At 36.9% G+C, this 21,534-nt stretch overlaps 1 protein-coding gene across 3 annotated transcripts in view; it reads left to right on the top strand.

Moving 5' to 3' along the window:
• The window catches only part of LUZP2 (leucine zipper protein 2), a 393,008-nt gene that overhangs the window by 355,230 nt on the left and 16,244 nt on the right, over window positions 1-21,534 (top strand). For all 3 annotated transcript variants that reach the window (XM_026664758.2, XM_087951089.1, XM_087951090.1), the window contains one exon: window positions 10,754-10,843. In XM_026664758.2, the coding sequence (XP_026520543.1) occupies window positions 10,754-10,843 (90 nt within the window). The remainder of the gene's footprint in view (window positions 1-10,753; window positions 10,844-21,534) is intronic.

Genomic DNA, 21,534 nt, shown 5'->3' with positions numbered 1-21,534 from the left:
AAAATCACCAAGTAATCCAAATAATCCAAGGCTGTTTCTTTCTGCTTCTTTTTTCCACTTTCTCTTCCTGGGGTTCTATTATTTTGTTACCAAGTTTCAATTAAGATGTATCTTTGAGGAATCTTGTTGAAATTTCACTGTAAGTTCCTTTTAGTTACAGTTCCATTCCTTAGTTCCAGGCAGTCTCCTCCATTTTTCCAGATCCTGCCCTTTTATTCTTTTTTTTCTCCTTTCCTGCTTTTAAAAACTTTTAAATATCCAGACATTTTTATTATCCCTTTGACTTTTATTTTCACCTTAAATGCCTATTAATGTCAAAGTGGATATTTTTTTCAATTTCTTGCTTAAGTCTCTTAGCTGTCAGTATATGAAAGGGAAGGAAAAAAAAAACCTAATCCTTTCCCTTTTTTCTCTCCTTTGCTGCTCAAAATCTTCTTTGGGAACAATGGTATTTAGTTTAAATTCCAGGGTACCTTATGTTGTTACTTTTTCAGTTTAACCCGGTTGACCAAAACTTTCTCTTCTTATCTTCCTCCTGCACATTCTTTTCCGGTTCAGTTCTTCTTTGAGGTGGCCATTTCTGACCACCACTGCAACCTCCTTCGGGAAAGGGAGTAATGGCCAGCTGGGGAAGAGACATGCGGCTCTCCTCGACCCTGCTGGTGGTCTCCCCCCTCTTCACCACCTCTATGGGGTGGCTTAGCCCCAAAACCAGCCAGCTCGGGGCGCTCCAGCGGTGAGCACAGATCGAAACTGCGCACGATCGCGGATTTCGGTCTGTCGCCAAAGAGACTCAAACCGGAAGCCCCTATTCTGTGTTTCTGATTGTGGCAAATAAGTACATTACAGCATGAGATCCCCAAATGCTAATATCAACTTTTCCCCTTCAAGCTATGCTATTATATTTTTATTTCAAGCAGCAAGCACCCTCAATTGGCCATTAAAATAAGTTTGATCTGGCTAAGTTGAAATTGTATGACAAAAAGTAATTTGAAAGTGAGTAATTTAATAAAGGATGACTAGTGTGGTGAAGTAGTTAAGACACCAGGCTTGAAGTCAGGAGACTATGATTACTAGCCCCACTTTAGGCACAATGCTAGCTCTAGAAAGAAGGCAAACCATTTCTGAAATCTTATCAATAAAGTTTCAGGTCTCAACAATGACTCCAAGATATCTTTATGTATGCGTGCAGTGTACTATCAAAGTACCCTTTACTAGAAAGGTCATGATATTTTAATTTAAGTTGCAATCCTTCTAATGCAAAAAAAGTAAAGAAACCAAAAGAGATTTTTTTGACAAATTTTGAAATATTTATATCTAAATTCAGGATAAAACCTCAATGATTATCCAAGGCCCTTTATCCATACAAGTCATATATTGGCTTAATAGGTGATATCTTCAGTTCAACTGATTTTCCCCTGTTGCCGTCATTTTATTTCATAAAACAAACCTGCAATTCATTTCATTTATTTGTTCCATTTATTTGTTAAAAGTGAAATATTTCATCTTTTAATGTTATTCCTTTTCCTTTCCCTTCCAGTGATGTTCCTGTCATTTTAAATTATTACACTGGGCAAATGTTGTGAAGAAGGGCATTATTTCAATTATCTTTTATTTGATTCTGTAATCAAATCCCAACTGTGATAGGATTGGCCACCTGATGCCTTTCTTCTACATGACTTGCCACATATATCAGAAGATGAAAGCCATACCTTCTTTCAGTGCTTTTATGCACCATTACAATGCATGTAGAAATGAGATGGGCCTGGGATATGTCCCCACTCTTTTCTTCTATTTTATCCATGTGTAAATCAACAGTCATAGTTTGACCTCCCTTGAACATCTTCACAACACTCAGAAGACAAATGCAGTTCAAGAACTAGGCATTCATACAACCACTAAATTGCACATGTCTTCCATTTACAGTTTTCTTCCCATGAAAGATAATGCATAGGAATTATTTCCTCTCAGAAGATAATAACAAAGCGAGCTACTGTGCAATTAAGAATTTGTACAGAATATCTGTTTGATACTAGGTTGACTCTAGAATAGAGGAGGAAAAAGCAAGTTGACTTTTTGGAAATGCAAGGATAGTGCTAAACTTGTTCAAAAATCAGGATATATTTTTAAAGAAAAAGAGAGAGAGGTAAAGATATAAAATCTAACCTTGGTCATAACTTTGCAATGATGGAAAACCTCCATCAGAACCTTCTTTTGCACCAAAAAATATGTAGCTGGAAATAATTTAATACTATTCCAATAAAACAATTTAAAAAACATTCTAATCCTTATTTAGGATAAATAAATTAGGATAAAACACAGGTTACACTTGTCCATTTCAATAAATCAAAACTAAAATTGTGGTTATTAAAAGTGGAATCTTTGAAACTTCTTCCTTCCATCAGCATTGAAGAAGAGAATGAATGAGCTGAAGTCCTGCCTAAACCTTTAGTACCTATAGGTACTAAAGACAAGTGTTTAAGATTATGACTGCTAACCTAGTACACATTTTGAAAATGATTCAGAATAAATGCATTGGACCTAATATGGGCAATAGTACTACAGCCTGTATTCGTTAAAATAGTCCTGCTTTCTTCAGGCTTTTTGTTTTCCTTCAAGTGTCATTGCTTTGAGATATATAACTTTAATTAATGGGTTCCTTAAAGCAGTGTCATCCTTATTTTAGATTCAGGTTGAAGACTGGGGGGAAAAAGGTGAGCTTATGTTAATAGCAGAAGGGCAAATGAACTTGGATGGCATACAAAATGAATAATTGTCAAGGCATGCACAAACCTAATATCTAACTAAGCCTGAAAGCTTTAGGCTAATTTTCACTCAAAAATAGTTGGAGCATGTTGCTAAACCCACATTATTAATTTGTTTTCCTCCTTTGAATCATGGATGTGGGATTATTTCTTGTTTACCTCTTTGAGTGAGTTCTTTAAAATGCAAAGCATTTCTACCAGAGTTGTGTGTCAGAAGTATTCTAAGCAACTAAAATTTAGTTTTGGTAAAGAAATAAAACATCAATAATAAAGAACACCTCTAACTAGCAGTATCCTGCATTAGAGATATGGCAGCATTAGACAAGGCACACACAGATAATGAAAGACCAAGAAGATTACAATAATGCAAAGAGAAATGCTAAGCAGTTTCCAAAGAAAGGAGAAATAAATAGAAGAAATAAATTAAAAATTAGGAACCATGCAATGGAATGGGAATGTGCATTATTTACTCCACCAGTAAATTTGGAAAGCATTTTAGACAGAAATAATGACCTTGGCTGGCTTTCTGGTTTCAAGTAATATGTTTTTTAAATATATGTTTTCATTTTGTACTTGCAAACACAAATGGAGTTTAGCTTCATCTGTGTAAATTAAATGGATTAAGCATGAGAAGATTTCACCTGTCACTCTATAAGTTATAAAACTCATGAGCCAACTTCTGTGTGGTTCCACAAAACTGTCTTTTAGCCTTCCATTGTTCATTTTAATTTTAAAGATTACAATTAATAATTTTAGTTATCTAGCGTAGTAACAATGAAGTAAATATTGGCGCTAATGCCAGTTCATAGGAGTTAGATGTTATTTAAATGTGAGGGTATGTTTTAAATTTGCTTAAATCATTTGAATCAGTTTTCATTTTACAGTATATAGTATATAGAGTATATAGAATCAAACCCTTTTCTTGACAGTTTGTAGCTTCAACCAGTTTGTCCCAGTGGTGGGATTCAATTTTTTTTTACTACTGGTTCTGTGGGTGTAGCTTGGTGGGCATGGCAGGAGAAGGATACTGTAAAATCTCCAGTCAGAGGTGGTGTTTGCCAGTTCTCTGAACCACTCAAAATTTCCACTACTGGTTCTCCATTACTGGTCAGAACCTGCTGAATACCACCTCTGGTTTGTCCTCAGATTAAAGTGACTCTTTTACTTTAATCATTATTATTAATCCCAATCACAGTATTTTGGGATGGACAAATCCTTAGCTTAATGCCTACATCAGAGGTCTCCAAACTTGGCAACATTTAAGACTTGTGGATTTCAACTCCCAGAATTCTTGGGCAGCATAGCTAGCTGGAGAATTCTAGAAGTTGAAGTCCACAAGTCTTAAATTTGCCAATTTTGGAGACCTCTGGCCTACATGATTCTGCCTGATTTTTTTCTGGTCTCTCATTATGACTGGGCCATGTTAAGCCTTATATTGTATATAAGAGAACCATTCCTGATTAATTTCTGTTGTGAATATATAGTCAATTTTTCCATTGCCATGTATTATATTCCAACTTGTTGATGATCCAAACTCCGTCAAGGACCTTGGAGTACACATCTCTAATGATCTAAGTGCTAGAGCCCACTGTAACTACATAGCCAAAAAGGCATTAAGAGTTGTTAACCTAATCTTACGTAGCTTTTTCTCTGGTAATATTACACTACTAACTAGAGCATACAAAACATTTGCTAGACCAATACTCGAATACAGCTCATGAGTCTGGAACCCACATTATGTAACTGATATTAACACAGTTGAGAAAGTCCAGAAATATTTCACAAGAAGAGTTCTCCACTCCTCTACTCATTGCAGAATACCTTATGCCACCAGACTTGAAGTTCTAGACCTAGAAAAACAAGAACTATGCCGCCTTTGGTCCGATCTAAGTATAGTATATAAAATCATACTTCGCAATGTCCTACCTGTCAATGAATACTTCAGCTTCAACCATAACAATACAAGAGCAAACAATGGGTACACACTCAAGGTCAATCGCACCAAACTTGATTGCAGGAAATACGACTTCAGCAACAGAGTGATCAATGTTTGGAATACTCTACCTGACTGTGGTTTCTTCCCCAAACCCCAAAAACTTAAACCTTAGACTTTCTACTATTGACCTCACTACTTTCCTAAGAGGTCCGTAGGGGGCATGCATAAGCGCACCAACGTGCCTACCGTCCCTGTCCTATTGTTTCTTTTATTTTTCTTATATGTACCCATGTATTCATAACTATGTTTTTACTTATACCTATTATCTTGTAAACAATTTGTAAATACATTCTAATGACATAGCTTGATTCTACATAAGTGTTTCAAATTCTGTAATCTTTCTCAAGTTTTTTTTCTTCTTCGAATCATTTTTTTTCTGTTTTGCAAACATATTAACAAATGTATTAGCTATAAAATATTCTTACCTTGTTAAGCATTTTTTGTTGGGTCTTTAGTCTGTTTCTTGAGACCAGATGTAACATATCAGCTGGTCAAATATTTATTATTGTAATTAATCTTGAAACAAAAAGCCTTTTATGGTGATGCTAGTGGTGAAATTATTACTCATGTTCTTGCTTTCAAGGAATTCCAATTTCTTAACACATTTTTTCTATAAGTAATATTCACTTCAAAGAACATAACTAAAAATCCCTTCATTGAATTCTGTTAAATGTGAGTGGCTCCCTAATGCTCTAGGCTTGCTTGTAAATTTCCTCCAATTTTGCTAGGAAAAAGAAAAAGCAGTTGTAGTTTTCTTGTAACAGATAATGGCAGAGGAATTCTGTTCTTCTAATCTCATTCCACCTTCAGGATTAAATTATTCCATAGTGATCTTTGTTAAATTCCGCCATTTTAGAACTTTAGATCAAATCCTTTCAATTAGATCTCATAATCTCTACACAATCCAAATTATATAGAAAAATAAATCCTGTTTTCAAAGGTGCAAAACTAATATTTTAAAATCAAACTCTCTGTTTCTCATTCTTTAGAGTAAAAGACCTTTTGATTGTCCAATATTCTTGTACCAGAAGAGTCATAAAGCAATAAAAAAATGTAGAACCAAGAACATTTTAACCTACAGTGTTTTTAAATTATTTATCTGACTCTGTATTCACCTTTCTTCTTAGCATCATTTTAATTAGCTTTGCATTGTTTCATAATGAGAAGAGAGAATTTCTGAGATAAGCCGTTATTTTTAACATTTTAGTTTTAATTGGGTGGGCTTTTCAGGTGCTGCATTATCTACCAAGAAAATAAGTAGCTTTTATCACCTTTCTTCTCATTTTATGCCAGTACTTCATAATGCAGGAGACTCTTAATATTAACTCCTTGCTCTACAGTCTTTAGTTACCATTTGACTCAAAGGTTTGCTAGCTTATTTTTCACAGATTTCTAGGAACAAAAAAAATATTTTCAAAACTATTGAAACCTATCTATTTACTCACTTACCCTTGTTCTGTGCAAGACGTTGCCACATTCCATGAACACAGAATAACAGAGTTGGAAGGCACACTGAAGGTCTTATAGTCCAACCCCTGCTCAGGTAAGAAACCCTATACAATTTCAGACAAATAGTTGTCCAAGGAACACTTGGTATTTCTTCCCATGTGTGAATGGGTTCATCATTGCCACTATCATATGTTTTAATGCTAAAATGAAAGAGAGTTACGTGTTTTTTTTTTTTAAAAAAAGCCTAATTCAGCCCAATTTGCCCTTATAAACTGAATTGATTCAGCAAGTGCTAGAGAAGATATTGACATGGAGCTGATCAACATTTCTTGCTTACCTGGGGTGAAAATGGACTACTAGTATTTTTTTAGAGAATAGTTCTTTGGAGCCCTTGGTGATCGCTGAGCTTGGTTGTTTGCTTGCAGATATTTAATTATCCAACTAAGTAACATCACCATTCTCACCACCAAACTAGGTTACATGATGATGCTATGTAATTGGATGGTGTAGGTTGAGCTTGGAAGACAAGGGGAAAAGATGCTATGTAGGAAACAATCAGATAAGAAAGGGAAGAGTCTCCAATAGATTAGTGGTCAGAGGGGGAAAAAATTAGGAAGGACCTGCCCTAATTGATCAGGTGGTTAAAAGTGCAGGGGGCAGGGGAGTTTGTACCTTCAGACTTGCAAGATTCTGTAAACAATAAAGTAGAATTAGCTTGTTGAGTTGTATTGCCATCTGGTTTACCCAGGATAACTTACAGCCTTTAAATAGGCAAACAACCAAGCTCAGAGCGCATCAAGGATTCTATAGCTGAAGACAGAGAGACAGAAGTTCTCCTCTATTGGATGACAGTCCTCTTTCCTAGCCCACTGGAGAAATAAACTCTTAAGTTTTCTTGCTCTACTTAAATAAAGTTTTCTTCCCTTTACTGGCACATCCAGGACAATTCAGTCCCTAATGTCTGCCACAGTCCACCATTTCATGCTTGTCAGCCATGAAAGACAGGACCTTTGTGAGTTTGTTCCCCCCCCCCCTTCAGATTCACCAGAGGAATTACAGTAGCTGTTTCTTTGTTCATGCTTCAATAAGATGAAATTGAGAAGAATTCTGCCTTTCTTCCCCAACTGATGGATAGAACTGGAAAACTGCTTTGTTTTTAGAAAACATATTCTCCACAGAAAGAAAAGCAATTGATGCTTGTTTTCCTGGCAAGAGGAGATGGGTGGATGGATAAGCAGTTGCACCAATTCAGGGATGTGATAACTGGGATTCCAACAAAAAAAAAACCTGGGTCTCAGTATGGCCAAAGTGGAGGAAAATGTTGAAATCTAGAAACTGAGTCATTTGCTGCCAGTGTATACATAGGACCCAAGCAGTCGAAGACTCCAGTGAAGAAAAGCACTTAGCCTGGAAGGTAGAAACACATTAATGTATACAATATTATAGTTTATAACTTTTAGAATACAGATGTACAGAGGACTTTTAGCTCTAGGCTATCTTTCTTTCTCCAAGTCTTTGAAACAAGGAAGCAGAAGGTAATGTAAGTGTAATTGAGAAAGGTACAGAGAGGAAGAATCCAACTTTTTAAACAATTAATTTTTGAATCACAATGTTATGAAGAAAACCTTTTCCTAAAATAGCAATAGCACTTAGATTTATTTATCATTTTACAGTGTTTTACAGCCCTCTCTAAGCAGTTTACAGAGTCAGCATATTGCCCCCAAGAATCTGGGTCCTCATTTTACCCACCTTGCAAGGGTGGAAGGCTGAGTCAACCTTGAGCCTGGTAGGATTTGAACTGCCAAATTGTAGGCAGCTGGCTGCAGAAGTAGCTTGCAGTACTGCACTCTAACCACTGCGCCACAGAGGCTCCTTAAAATGCTGCAGATCATAAACGGCTTTTTTTCTAAATACACTGGGGATGAAAAGTAGAATGATATACGTAACATGAAACAAATTGTGAATATTGAATATTCTATTATTTGACTCTTTGGAAAACAATATTGTCACTTTTCCACCGTAAATCAGAATTAGAAGCAACCTGGAATTAAGAAGAAACTTCCTAATGGTGGGAACAATTAACCAGTGGAACAGCTTGCCTTCAGAAGTTGTGGGTACTTCATCACTTGAGGTTTTTAAGAAGAGACTGGACAGCCACTGGTCTGAAGTATAGTGTCTATATGTATAGTGTCTCCTGCTTGAGCAGGGGATTGGACTAGAAGACCTCTAAAGTCCTTTCCAACTCTACTTTGAATTAATTTATTCCCCTTATGAAATGTGGTCCAGTTATGAGGTTCCACCCTCATTTTAGATTCTTCTGAAAAATATGATTTTACCATTTCATCTAGGGGTATCAACTTTTTTTGCACTAGCTGAGCTAGAAACAAAGCTATCCTTGGGAATCTGACATTTTTGTCAAAATGACAAAATTAACATTGCATGATTGCAATGTAAGCTACACCCCCTTCACAAATCTATTTAATACAATAGGGAGTTCATAAAATGCACAAAGATTGTGTTATGATGCTGTAATGCTGTTTTCATATTTTAATTAATTTGATTTGATTCCTATAACCACCCATCTGAACAAACAATTCTATTAGAATTAGAATTATTTTATTGGCCAAGTGTGATTGGACACACAAGGGAATTTGTCTTAGTGCAAATGCTCTCAGTATACATAACATATTATTATTAGTCTCTACCTTAGACTATGGACTTCTGTTTAGAAATCAAATAATGTAGTATAATAGGCAAAATTACCAGTAGCAATGACATAAAATCATAAGAGGTGAAGGAATTTCCCTCCCCCCTCCCCCAAAAAAGCATTGATAGATTGAAGAGGAAGATATTTATCTTACTACTATAGACATCCAAACATTATAGGTAAGTTTAACATTGTACAGCTTGACTTGAATTTATTTTATTTTATTTTATTTTATTTTATTTTATTTATTTATTTATTTTATTTGTCAATTGTTTACAAGATACAGGTATAAGAATAAACATAGTTTTGAATACATGAGATGGATACTTATAAGAAAAATAAAAAGAAACAATAGGACAGGGATGGTAGGCACGATTGGTGCGCTTATTCACACCCCCTACAGGCCTCTTAGGAAAGGGGTGAGGTCAATAGTTAACAATCTAAGGTTAGAGCTTTTGGGGTTTGGGGAAGAAACCACAGAGTCAGGTAGAGTATTCCAAACATTGACCACTCTGTTGCTGAAGTCATATTTTCTGTAATCAAGTTTGGTGCAGTTAACCTTGAGTTTGTATCTATTGTGTGCTCTTGTATTGTTATGATTGAAGCTGAAGTATTCATTTGAAGGTAGGACATTGCAATGTATGATTTATATACTATATTTAGATCAGACTGAAGGGGGCATATTTCTAGCTTTTCTAGGACTAGAATTTCAAGTCTAGTGGCATAAGGTATTCTGCAATGAGTAGAGGAGCAGAGAACTCTTCTTGTGAAATATTTCTGGACTTTCTCAATTGTGTTAATGTTAGATACATGATATGGGTTCCAGACTGATGAGCTGTATTCAAGTATAGGTCTAGCAAATGTTTTGTATGCTCTGTTAGTAGTGTGATATTACCAAAGAAGAAGCTACGTAGGATTAGGTTAACAACTCATAATGCCTTTTTGGCTATGTAGTTACAGTGGGCTCCAGCACTTAGATCATATGAGATGAGTACTCCAAAGTCCTTGACAGAGTTTGGATCATCAACAAGGACTTGACTTGAGAAGCTTGTATTTTATTTTCTGATTTTTTTTTGCCAATATGTAAGACAGAGCATTTATTTGTTGAGATTTGAAGTTGCCATTTGATTGACCATTCTGATACATAGTCAAGGTCTTTTTGGAGGGTAGTAGTATTGTCTGTGGTGTTGAATAGCTTTACATCGTCAGCAAAGAGAATGCAGTTGCTCTTAATATGACCACAGAGGTCATTTATGTAGAGTATGAAGTGAATTGATCCGAAAACACTGCCTTGTGGGACACCACTGTTGACAGGTACAGAATTTGATAGGACGCTCCCAATTTTGACCATTTGTTGTCTGTTTGACAGGAATGCTTCTATCCAGTTATGTAGGTGTCCAGAGATACCATAAGATTTTAGTTTGAGTAGTAGTTTGTTATTAGTATTTTAGTAATTCTAGGACCATTTGCTCTTCTAGGTTCATGGTAAGTCAAAAAAGTATGGATGGTAGAAAGAAACTGATTAAAACATTGCTGTCACCTAATAGAAATTATTCAGATTATAGAAAACACATTCATTCAATATACATATAGTGTTTCTCTTTCCTAATGCAACTCCTGTAATTCATACTAGTCTATACCAGAATGGGATAGGAAGATCTCAGTGGAGAAAGCTTCATTCCACTTCTATATTTCAGGAGCAATCCACAGACATTAAAAAATGTACTACTAAATGTTTTAATGCAAAGCTCTATTACAAAGTTCCAATTTCCAGAAAGTAATTGTTTTCAACTGTAATCAGGAAAGATGTTGACATACCTGTTTCTTATATTCCAGCAAAGAATTCCTATAGGCAAAGAGATTCCTCAAGTTTCTTCAAAAAGGGTGGATACTGATAAAAGCACACCAGAATGCAACTCAAAAGATGTAAGTACAATCCATTTAGATTGGAAGTCAAGATCTAATCTGTAGTATATGTGAACCATGAAATATATGAGTCTATATCTATTTCATTGTAACCATGGGAATATGACATACAGAGTTATATTAAGTGAATACAGATATTTGATATTCAGGTGTGTTAGGAATATAAGTCACCTAACAGGTATTTGGGTTAGAAATATATAAACCAGGATAAACATTTTAAAACTGTATTTTTAAGAAAATGCAAAAGTGTAATTGGGTGTGGTTTCTCAAACGGCCATAAGATGGAGCCAGAAACCTGGGTTGTTTAGCCTTAGTCTCAGAAGAGAGTCTCTGTTTCCTTCTGTTGGAAAGTATTGCCGTTCCTCCATTTCTTCTAATTTATTTATTTATTTATTTGATTTGCCAATTGTTTACAAGATAATAAGTATAAGTGTATACATAGTTGTGAATACATGAAATGGGTACATATAAGAAAAATAAAAGAAGAATAAGAGAAACAATAGGACAGGGACGGTAGGCACGTTGGTGCGCTTATGCACGCCCCCTTGACTGCTATTACTGGATTTAATGTAAGTCTGTTACTGAACTGTTTTTGACACTGGATTTTGTTATTGAATTATCCCTGGATTGAAAAAAAAAACTGACTGATTTACCTGTGAATGACTTTGGATTGCTTGTTTGGACTTTGCTTAATGTTTCTGGAAGGAAAAACCTACATTTACTGTACAGTGTATCTGTGTGCTGTATGTATATTATTCAAACACTACTCTCAAATACATCTCCCTGTATGCGCTCATTCTCCTAATGGGGAATTACCTCAACAAGGTGCTTTTTGATGTAATTGTGGTTTTTTTCCCTCTTTGACTGTGCTTGAATAATAGGATTACCAAAATTTTCAAGAGAATGAAGCAACTAAAAATCTGTAATCTAACTACAAATTAGCTACAGCCCATTTGGAAAAGTCACGTGTGAATTCATCACACCAGATCTGTTGATTTTCAAAATGTTTACTAACTTTTAACATACCTTGGATTTTACATGTACTTCAATGTTAGAAAGTGCCTGGTGCAAAGAACAAACTATAGTAGAGCTTTATACTGTAACATTTGCAGAAATGTTGGTGTACGTAGTTTGTGCTTGTGAAAGCAAAAAATGTCTACTTTTGAAAAGCAGAAAAAATGGGGACAAGAGAAAGTGTAAATTACTAAACTATTGTAATAATGTATCTTGCAGGAAAAAAATTAAGGTCTTATAAAGAAAAAATTAGTTATATGTGGAGAACAAAAAGACGAATAACAAGACAGGTTTCAGAAAAGGCAAAGAGGCACATTGTCAGATAACTAATGTAAGATGGATAGCAGAGATAGCAAAAGTATATAAGGATATTGACCTTTGCTTTGTTAACTGTGAGCAGACTTCTGAATCTTCAGATCCTAGCAGAAAATGGAATATATTAAGATTAATGGAAATGGCAGAACATTTGGTTATTTTTTCTGGGGAACTTCTATAATGATCAAGAAACGATTCCCTGAATTGAATCTGGAGAAATCAAATAATTCAAAATAAGAACGGAAGTGAGATGAGACTCTGTATTGTCCCCATATCTATTTACTAATATATTAAATGTGATATATTTGTAAAGTTAGGGGGCATAAGACAGCTGTAATCAAACTAGGAGACCCCAAAAATCACCACGAACCATCCACAGGAATTACCTGTGTGTGAATTGGGAGGCCATATAGATTTGCTAAACAAATAAATAAATAACATCATTTCATTACTGGAAAGTAAAGAGTTGGAAGATTAATTCTCAAAGTTAAAGTGGAAAGTGGAATTTCGGGGGTTAATGTTAAATATTTAAAAGGTAAGAGTAATGTTTACTTTATATTTATATCTCCTATTTCTAAACGACCCACTTCCTGAAGAAAGGGCTTTGAGTTACATACATACAACTATCAGCATATAAAGCAGTGTATAAAGTTAAAATGACAATATTAAAATTCATTTAGGATTAAAAATGTAAAGTTACAAAAATTATAAAATTACAAAAAATCAGAGACAAAAAGTTTCAAGGTGACAATTTAATCCTGTTAACATTGAATTAACAGTGGGGAGGCTTGCATGATCAGCCCCATGATTGCATGATCCTTTGTGCCTCCACACAACGTTGCAGGGCCATGTTTTCAGCCCTTTTCAGAAGGCTAGGAGAGTTGGGGTCTGCCTCACATCTGGGGGAAGGATATTCTATAGTGCAGGAGCCAACAGCAGAGAAGGCTCTCTTCTTAGACCAATCTTAATCAACATGCTTAGGAAACTTACAATTCACAGTGAAAAAATGAAAGCAACATTTGTTTTTATTTCTTGACTTCAAAAAATCAAGATGGCCAGTATGCTGGATTTAAACAAAGGAGATATGCATTAGAGGAAGAAGGCGGTAACAATCTCAGACAAGATCAACAAGAATCGGACATTCTCTGATAACAAAGATCAAAATGATAAAAGAGTGGTCTTTCTGGTAATTATGTATGGTTGTGAAAGGTAGACACAGAAAATATGGAAGCTAAATATCCTTGAATTATGTATCCAGAGATGGTTACTACAAACACCATGGACGGGGGAGGAGACAGACAATCAGTTAATTTTGGAAAAAAGGAAATGATTTGCAAGAATGAACTCACATGCTTTAGGCAGGTGGTGCTAGTGGACAATGAACTGGGGCGGGGAGCAGTATTCTTGGCAAGCTGAGGAAGGAGGAAACAGTAAAATGAATGAGCAGTTTCACGATTAGAAGCATTTGTCTATGCAGATGACCAGGAAATGAGTCTATTTGAAAGCCTCCAATTAAGCAACTAATTGGGCAAGACATATAAATAAAATAAAGTTTTCTCACCTGTGTAAGATAGACTGTGTTTTCCTGTTCTCCTCTAACCTTTACATTATTTTGTGTGCTTGACAGGTTACAAACAAAATAATAGGAACTCAGTAACATATTCAAATTGAATAATCAAAATAGATTCCATGGGGTTTGATGTGAAAATAAATTACTACACTTTAGCACCAAGTGTGAATTTCTTAGAGGTAGCATTTCTCATTAAGCTTGTGTTTCCAATAATGATCTACAAGGAACTATGTACAGTGGGGAAAGAAAAAAAAAGAAATAATAATGAGCCCAAACTATATAAAATGATACTCTGCTGAAAATATATGGTTCATTTTATTGCATTAGTTGCTGAATGGAATACCAAGCAAAGAAGCAGGTTTGTTCCGTGTGCATTTTCTTCTTTTGCATATGCGTGTGTGTGTGTGTGTGTGTGTGTGTGTGGTTTTGCTTTTGTGGAAGCTGTTGGCTGTCAGTACTTTAGTCAGGGTGCATAGTTCAGTCTTCATGTGTGTCTTGTCTGCCAGGCGTTTGGTTCTGGCAATTAGTGTTTTGGCCACGGAGTTTATCTGTGCTGGGTTGTGGTGGGATTGGGGGTTGAGGTAGCGGTTGGTGTGTGTTTTCTTCTGGTATATGTTGTATCCTAGTGTGCCATATGTTTCTTTGTAGATTAGTACATCTAGGAATGGTAGTTGTTTGGTGAATTTGATTTTGGGGTGTGTGCTGTTTAGGTGTGTTAGGAAATTGTTTAGGTTTTCTTTTCCATGGGGCCAAATCACTAATGTGTCATCGATGTATCTTAGCCATGGTTTGGATTTTGTGGGTGGCATTGGCTAGGGCTCTGGATTCAAATTTGCAGGTTTGCAGTGATGGGTGACAGTGGTGATCCCATAGGGGCTCTTCAATTTGCTTGTATCTTTGTCCTTTGTATATGAAATATGTGTTGGTTAAGCAGTGTTCTGCTGGTTCCATGAGGTATTTGGGTGGTTGGTATTTATTTTTGATGATTTCTAGGGTTTATTTTATTGGGACTTGAGTGAATAGTGAAACCACGTCAAAACTTATAAGCAGATCTTTTTGTTCCACATGTAGATCTTTGATCATTTCCAAGAGGTGGTATGAGTTTTGTACATGTGAAGCTGCTGCTTCAGCATGGGGCTGTAGCTGCTTTGCTAGGTATTTGGCTAGGTTTTGTAGTGGTGCTTCTCTGGAGCTGACTATGGATCTGAGAGGTATGCCTTCTTTGTGTATTTTGGGGAGACCGTATAGTTTGGGGCATCTGGAAGATTTTTCTCTTGGGATGATCGTCTGTTGGATCTCTTTGCTCATGTTGCTGGTTATGATTTTCTTCTTGGTTATTTTTTCCAGATATGTGGTTGGGTCTGTGTTTATGGGTTTGTATGTGGAGTCTTGGAGTAGGTCTGTCAATTTTGTTCCATAGTCTTTTCTATCCATTACTACTGTGGCATTACCTTTATCTGCTGGAAGTATGATTATGCTGCTGTCGTTCCTTAGGGCTTGCAGGGCTTTTAGTTCCTCTTTGTGTAAGTTGCTTTTGGGTGGTTTGCTTGTGCATAGGATGTTAGTGACTTGGTGTCTTATTCTATCTGCTTCATCTGTATTTAATTTAGTTAGGCAGGATTCCACTCCGCATATGATGGATTCTGTGGGGATTTTTTTGGGTGCTATAGCATAATTGAATCCTTTGGTTAGGACATCTGTTTCTGTTTTGGTGAGTTCTCTGTTAGAAACATTGTATACTAATTGTTTCAGGTCTTGTTGTGAGTTGTTGGGGGCTTTCTTGTCATGTTCTAATTTCTTTTGTTTCTTCAGAAGTTTGTCATTTTTGCAAGTGGTTTCAGTTTCAGCTCTCCAAGTTGTAAATTGTTTTATCTTGTTCCAAAGTAGAGGGTGAATTTTGTTGCTCAATTCCAGGTGTAGGGTTAGGAGGTCTTTGTTTAACTGGTCATTGGAATCTCTTTCTGTGGAGCTGGTTCCTGAGTAGAGCCATTTCAGTTCTTTTCAGGATACGTTTGGTAGCTGCGGTGCTGTGAAGAGATGTTAATTTGAAGCTGATTGGTGTTGCATTGTTGTCTCTGCAGCTGCATAGGAATTTGAGGTCACATAGTATTCCTGCTCTTTTAACTTCCAGCTTCTCGTAGGTTTTGGTCTGGCTGTTTATTTCCTCCCCGTAGAGGTCTGATATTTGTTTTCTTAAGTTTTCACGGGTATCTATACGTATGGTATTCAGCTTTGTTTGGGTATTTTCCCACATCATTATAGTTGTGCTTTTAAAGTTGTAGCGACGTTTCAACAGAATCTCATCTGCCATCATCAGGCTTCTGTATTGTGTTCATCTGTGAGTCAGGCTTCCATGGACATTTCTGTTTTAAATTTGGTGCTAGCCTGCTGCTGCGTTAGAATGTTTTTTTCTTCATCCTGATTAGTGGGGAGTCTTGGTCTATGTCCATTGGTCTTGGAGTTTGCTGTGTTCTGCTTGATTGGTGTTTCTAATATCTTCTGTCTGTTTTGTAGCTTTTTTTGTCTTGATTGCCTGGCAACATTGTGTTTCCTATATTGGAGGCTTTTAGTGTGGCTTGGCTTCGAGTAAATGGACAGCTATCATTTATTAGGAAGCTAGGTTTCATCTGGGTGCCTGGTTGGGGTGTGTTTGAGCTGGAGGTATCAGGGAAAGTCTGTTTGTGCCCAGGTGCTTGGCTTGTGGTGTGGAGATTTTTTGTTTGTTTGTGAGTGCAGGCTTCCAGATAAATTGACAGTCTGGTGGAGTCATCTCTTCTATTCATGCTTTCAGGTCTTTTTCTCAATCTCTATGGCTTCTCTGATAATTCTGTAGCTGGGGTTTTCTATAGTGGCTAGGGTTTTGGTGCCATTGAAGTTGATGCTATGACCTGTGGCTTTCATGTGTTGGACTAGTGAGGAAGTGTGTTCCTGCTTTTTACTGCATTTTTGTGTTCATCCAGGTAGGTACTTATTCTTCTATTGGTCTATCCAATGTATGTGGCAGGGCATGATGCGCAGGGGACTTCATATATGCCTTGGTTATCCAGGTCAATTTTATCTTTGGGGTTTCTTAGGATGGCTGCTATATTTCTGTCTGTTTGGAGGGCAGTCTTGATGTGATGCCTGTGTAGTATCTTACTGATTTTGTCTGTCGGGCAGGTCTGTCTGTTTTTATGTAGGGCAGGACAGCTGTTCCATAGGTCTTTTCATCTTCTAGGTCTCCATTATGTCTCAGTGTGTTTTTGTGGATCAGGCCTGTGATTTTGCTTTTGTGGAAGCCGTTGGCTGTCAGTATTTTAGTAAGAGTGCATAGTTCAGTCTTTATGTGTGTCTTGTCTGCCAGGCATTTGGTTCTGGCAATTAGTGTTTTGGCCGTGGACTTTATCTGTGCTGGGTGGTGGTGGGATTGGGCATCGAGGTAGCGGTTGGTGTGTTTCTGTTTTCACAGTGAATTTGATTTTGGGGTGTGTGCTGTTTAGGTGTGTATATGTGTGTGTGTGTGTGTGTGTGTGTGTGTGTGTGTATATGTTGAATTCCTTCAGTCTCTAAAACTGAGCACAAACTTTGCAAAACTAAACTATTTATTAAGTGCTTAATTGTATTAAAAATTTGCATGTACAAACAAAAAACAAAAAAATTGTTAAGAGTTTTACATCATAAATTTCCATTATTCTATTCTATTTTATTCTATTCCACATTTTAAAAATCTAATTAGATTATATCCATGCAAAACATAATCCGTATTTATTCATTCAAGTAACTGATTGAAATTAATAAATTTATCATGACGAAGCTAGGTATGATTTATTGCAATTAGTCTCTTGTCAGTATGATGCATAATTATAATTAATCTTTTGTTAAATAGGATATATAATCCCTTAAATTAACTAAGGGGTCATTTATTGAGTTTGCACATAATGCTAAGCCTTACTGATGAGCTTATATCATTTATACCTGGCATAATGTGGATGTCTGAACAGCTATTGTGATTTGTAAATAATGGTTTATGGCAAAATGTAAGGTATGTGGGAATGACCAAGAGATCAATCAGATTAGAGACAACATAGCCAGAAACTGGATAGTAGGCAAGTCAAGAGGCTCAGCAGAAACCCTTCCTAGTTTTTTGGGGGTTGTAAAGTGGCAGCAGAGAAGTATAATTTCAGACTTGCAAGATCATGTTAATGTACTGTAGCTTTGTAATAAAGTAGGATTTGCTCATCAGGCTATGTTTCTTATCTGGTTTGCCCTGCAAGGCTGACAAACAAACAAAATAATTTAAGCAAAATATTAATCTCCCAATCTCAGTAGTCTAGTGCAGGGGTCCCCAAACTTGGCAACTTTAAGACTTGTGGACTTCAATTCCCAGAATTCTCCAGCCAGCATATGTTTATGTATAGCATAGCTGGCTGGAGAATTCTGGGAATTGAAGTCCACAAGTCTTAAAGTTGCCAAGTTTGGAAACCTCTGGTTTAGTGGTTAAGGTGCCAAGCGCTTGCCAGGAAACTGTGAGCTCTGATCCTTAGGCCAGTAAATCTCACTCAGCCCAACTCACCTCACAGGATTGTTGTGGGGAAAAATAGGAGGACGAAGAAGTATTACATATGTTTACCACTTGAGTTATTATATATATATAATAAAAACCGAACTACACACTCTCACTAACGTACTAACAGCCAATGGATTCCAAAGAAAGATTACCCACCTAATCCAAAAAGAAACCCCAACCAAAATCCAAGACAGAGAACAAGAGAACGGCAAAGCCCTCCTCCCATATATAAAAGGCACTACAGACAAAATCAGCAAGATCCTCCAAAAACACAACATTAAAACAGCATTCTGCACAAACAGAAAAATATCCACCATCCTAAGAAACCCTAAAGACAAAATTGAGTTAGAAAACCAAGGAGTATACGAAATCCCTTGCACCGCCTGCCCCACCACATACATTGGACAAACTAACAGAAGAATAAGTGCACGCATTGAAGAACACAAGAACTCAATCAAAAAAGAAGAACCGACCTCTTCCCTGGTCCAACACCTCAAAGCCACAGGACATGTATTTAAAAATACCAGAACTATCGCCAAAACCAAACACTTCAACAACAGAATAATCAGAGAAGCCATAGAGATAGAAAAACGCCCACACAGCATGAATAAATGACATGATACCTCCTGCCTACCAGCCATTTGGAAACCCGCCCTCATGAACAAACGAGTACCTAACATGAAGAATGACACCAGACCCACACGCACGAGGGCCACACAAGATGCTACCACCACACTTCCATGTAGAAACCAGACTCACACCCACACAGAAGATGAGACACGACCACGGACCAGAAGCCGTACCGCAGCTGCATCACTACCCGCTTCAAACCCCTCCGACCCATACCTGAAGCGAACTGACGGCCACCATGAAGATGTGGCACGACCACGAATGCGAAGCCAAACAGCAGGATCACAGCTCACCAGCTCAAATCCCCCAGCAACTAAGACTAACCTGAGCACAACCAAGCCACCACCTGAACAGAACACCCCCCCAGCCAATGAGAACACAGCCAAACCCCCAACCAATGAGAACACACCCCACCCAATCAGAACACAGCCAAGCCCCCACCCAATCAAGTCACACCCCCACTAGCAGTTAAAAGGAAGAAGCAGCTGCAAGCTCACATTACTCCGAGAAGCACAAAGCCAAAGACACAAGCCTGAAGATGATGAATGAGACTTCATCGAAACGTCGCCTAGATACTTCCAATTTTACGCGGGAGAAAACCCGAATAACCAAAGATCCACATACAAATACCCGCGAAAACCTCAGAAAACACACACACACCTACACATACACACACACACACACACACACACACACACACACACACACACACACACACACACACACATATATATATATATAATTTTATACACAGACATACACACACATACACACCTTAGGTGGTATTCAGCAGGTTCTGACCAGTTCTGGAGAACCGGTAGCGGAAATTTTGAGTAGTTCAGAGAACCGGTGGTAACCTTCCCCCTGGAGTGGGGTGGGAATGGAGATTTTACAGTATCCTTCCTCTGCCACGTCCACAAGCCACACCCACCAAGTCATGCCCACAGAAATGGTAATAAAAAAATTTGAATCCCACCACTCATACACGCACACACACACACACACACACACACACAATAATAATAATAATAATAATATATATAATACACACACATACACACACACACTGTATCCCTCAAAATCTCAAAATATTAGGTAAGATGTCCACTTATCCCACACTATTTGTTTAGATTATTGATTCCCTCAATTTTAGACTGATTGAGGTGAATTTTCAAATTGATTAGCTATTTTCATCTAAATCATCATGTTCAGTGCATTTCTCTTGCCTTATTTCATTACCTAGCTTCGGAGGGAAAGATTTAAATAAGCCAAACAATTCCTGAGTCAAGATTTGGGAAGGGTTTCTTGCTCATCTTTTGATTTTTTTTTTTAAAATCTATTTCTAATGAACTGTAAACATTCCTACTTGTTACACATATTCCATTTTCATCTAATAGTTATAATTGGTAAAATAAACCAATTGTCTGAGATGATCCTTGTCTGCAGTGTGCAGTTTTTGTAAGCAAAAACTTGCTTCACTGGTTTAGCTGAATAGCTTTGTGGTCCCATTGTTACTATTTGATGCTCCAATCGTACTGTTTAATTGTCAAGAGGCATGCGATTTTACGATTCTAATCCCCCCCCCCCCACAAATTCTTTTAATGAAGGTGCATACTTGAGTAATCCACTTTCATAATTTATGGCCCCAGTTGTGTACCTTGCCAGCTTTCCTGTATAATTTACTGGCTGAGCTATCTTTGGGAATGACTGAATTTTTACATATTTTACCGATCAAGCTGCATATTTCATCATTTGAGTTCTTCGCACCCAGGTACTTTTGTTGATCAAAGTGCATGGTAAGCTGATGAAGGAGGAATTACTTTTAACCAGAAGCCATGCTCCTGTTTGCTGTAGCTATTTTAATATTTCTCTCTATGATTTTCATGATCTTTCTTTTACTCCTTTCTGCATAGCAGGAATAATTAGATTGCATCATGATTATATTTTATTTAAAGAGGCTGTTTTGCATAGAACCAGAGTATTAATAAATTGTGTCCACTTAGGATGCTCTTTTTCATAGCCAACCTACTGTATTTTAATAATGACTGATAACTAATATTAGCATCATATGCAAAATAAATATAACTGATATTCCTAAGAAATGATTCTGAGTTACAATCTCATAAAATATAACCCTGGGTTCTATTTCAGATATTATGGAAACTAGAACCCCACTAATGTTGCTTAAATTAAGTTGGCATCTTGTGGAGTTTCTTTTCCTTTCTTGCAAATGGATATCAAAGGAAAATCTTCACATCCAAGACCTTGCATTAACTGGGAGTAGCTGACTAATCCTCGTGGCTGAATTATAATTAGGAATAATGTTTTAAAATTTAAAACAATTAGAAACAACCTGTCTAATTTGACTGATGAACTTTGGAACTTTTCATCAGAATGGGAAGAAATTGACAGTACACGTAAATCATTGGTGGGAGAGGGAAAGTAGGCCAAAGTGTATAGATGTGTTCAAGCTACATCAACTGTTTACTATAAAAATGCAAGACTCACAAAGGTAGTAGTAATCTTTTGCAAATGTCATTTGACTGAGACCTACCCCAAACCTGCTCGTACTAGATTGCTTTTAGTGACACTGTATAACACACTAGCATGCATATA

This window comes from Notechis scutatus, chromosome 1, assembly GCF_049901735.1.
Source record: "Notechis scutatus isolate UNSWTSFEM ecotype Mainland chromosome 1, rNotScu1.2, whole genome shotgun sequence".
Classification (NCBI taxonomy): domain Eukaryota; kingdom Metazoa; phylum Chordata; class Lepidosauria; order Squamata; family Elapidae; genus Notechis; species Notechis scutatus.
Note: the sequence above shows the minus strand (reverse complement) of the source record. Positions and strands in the feature narration are given on the sequence as shown.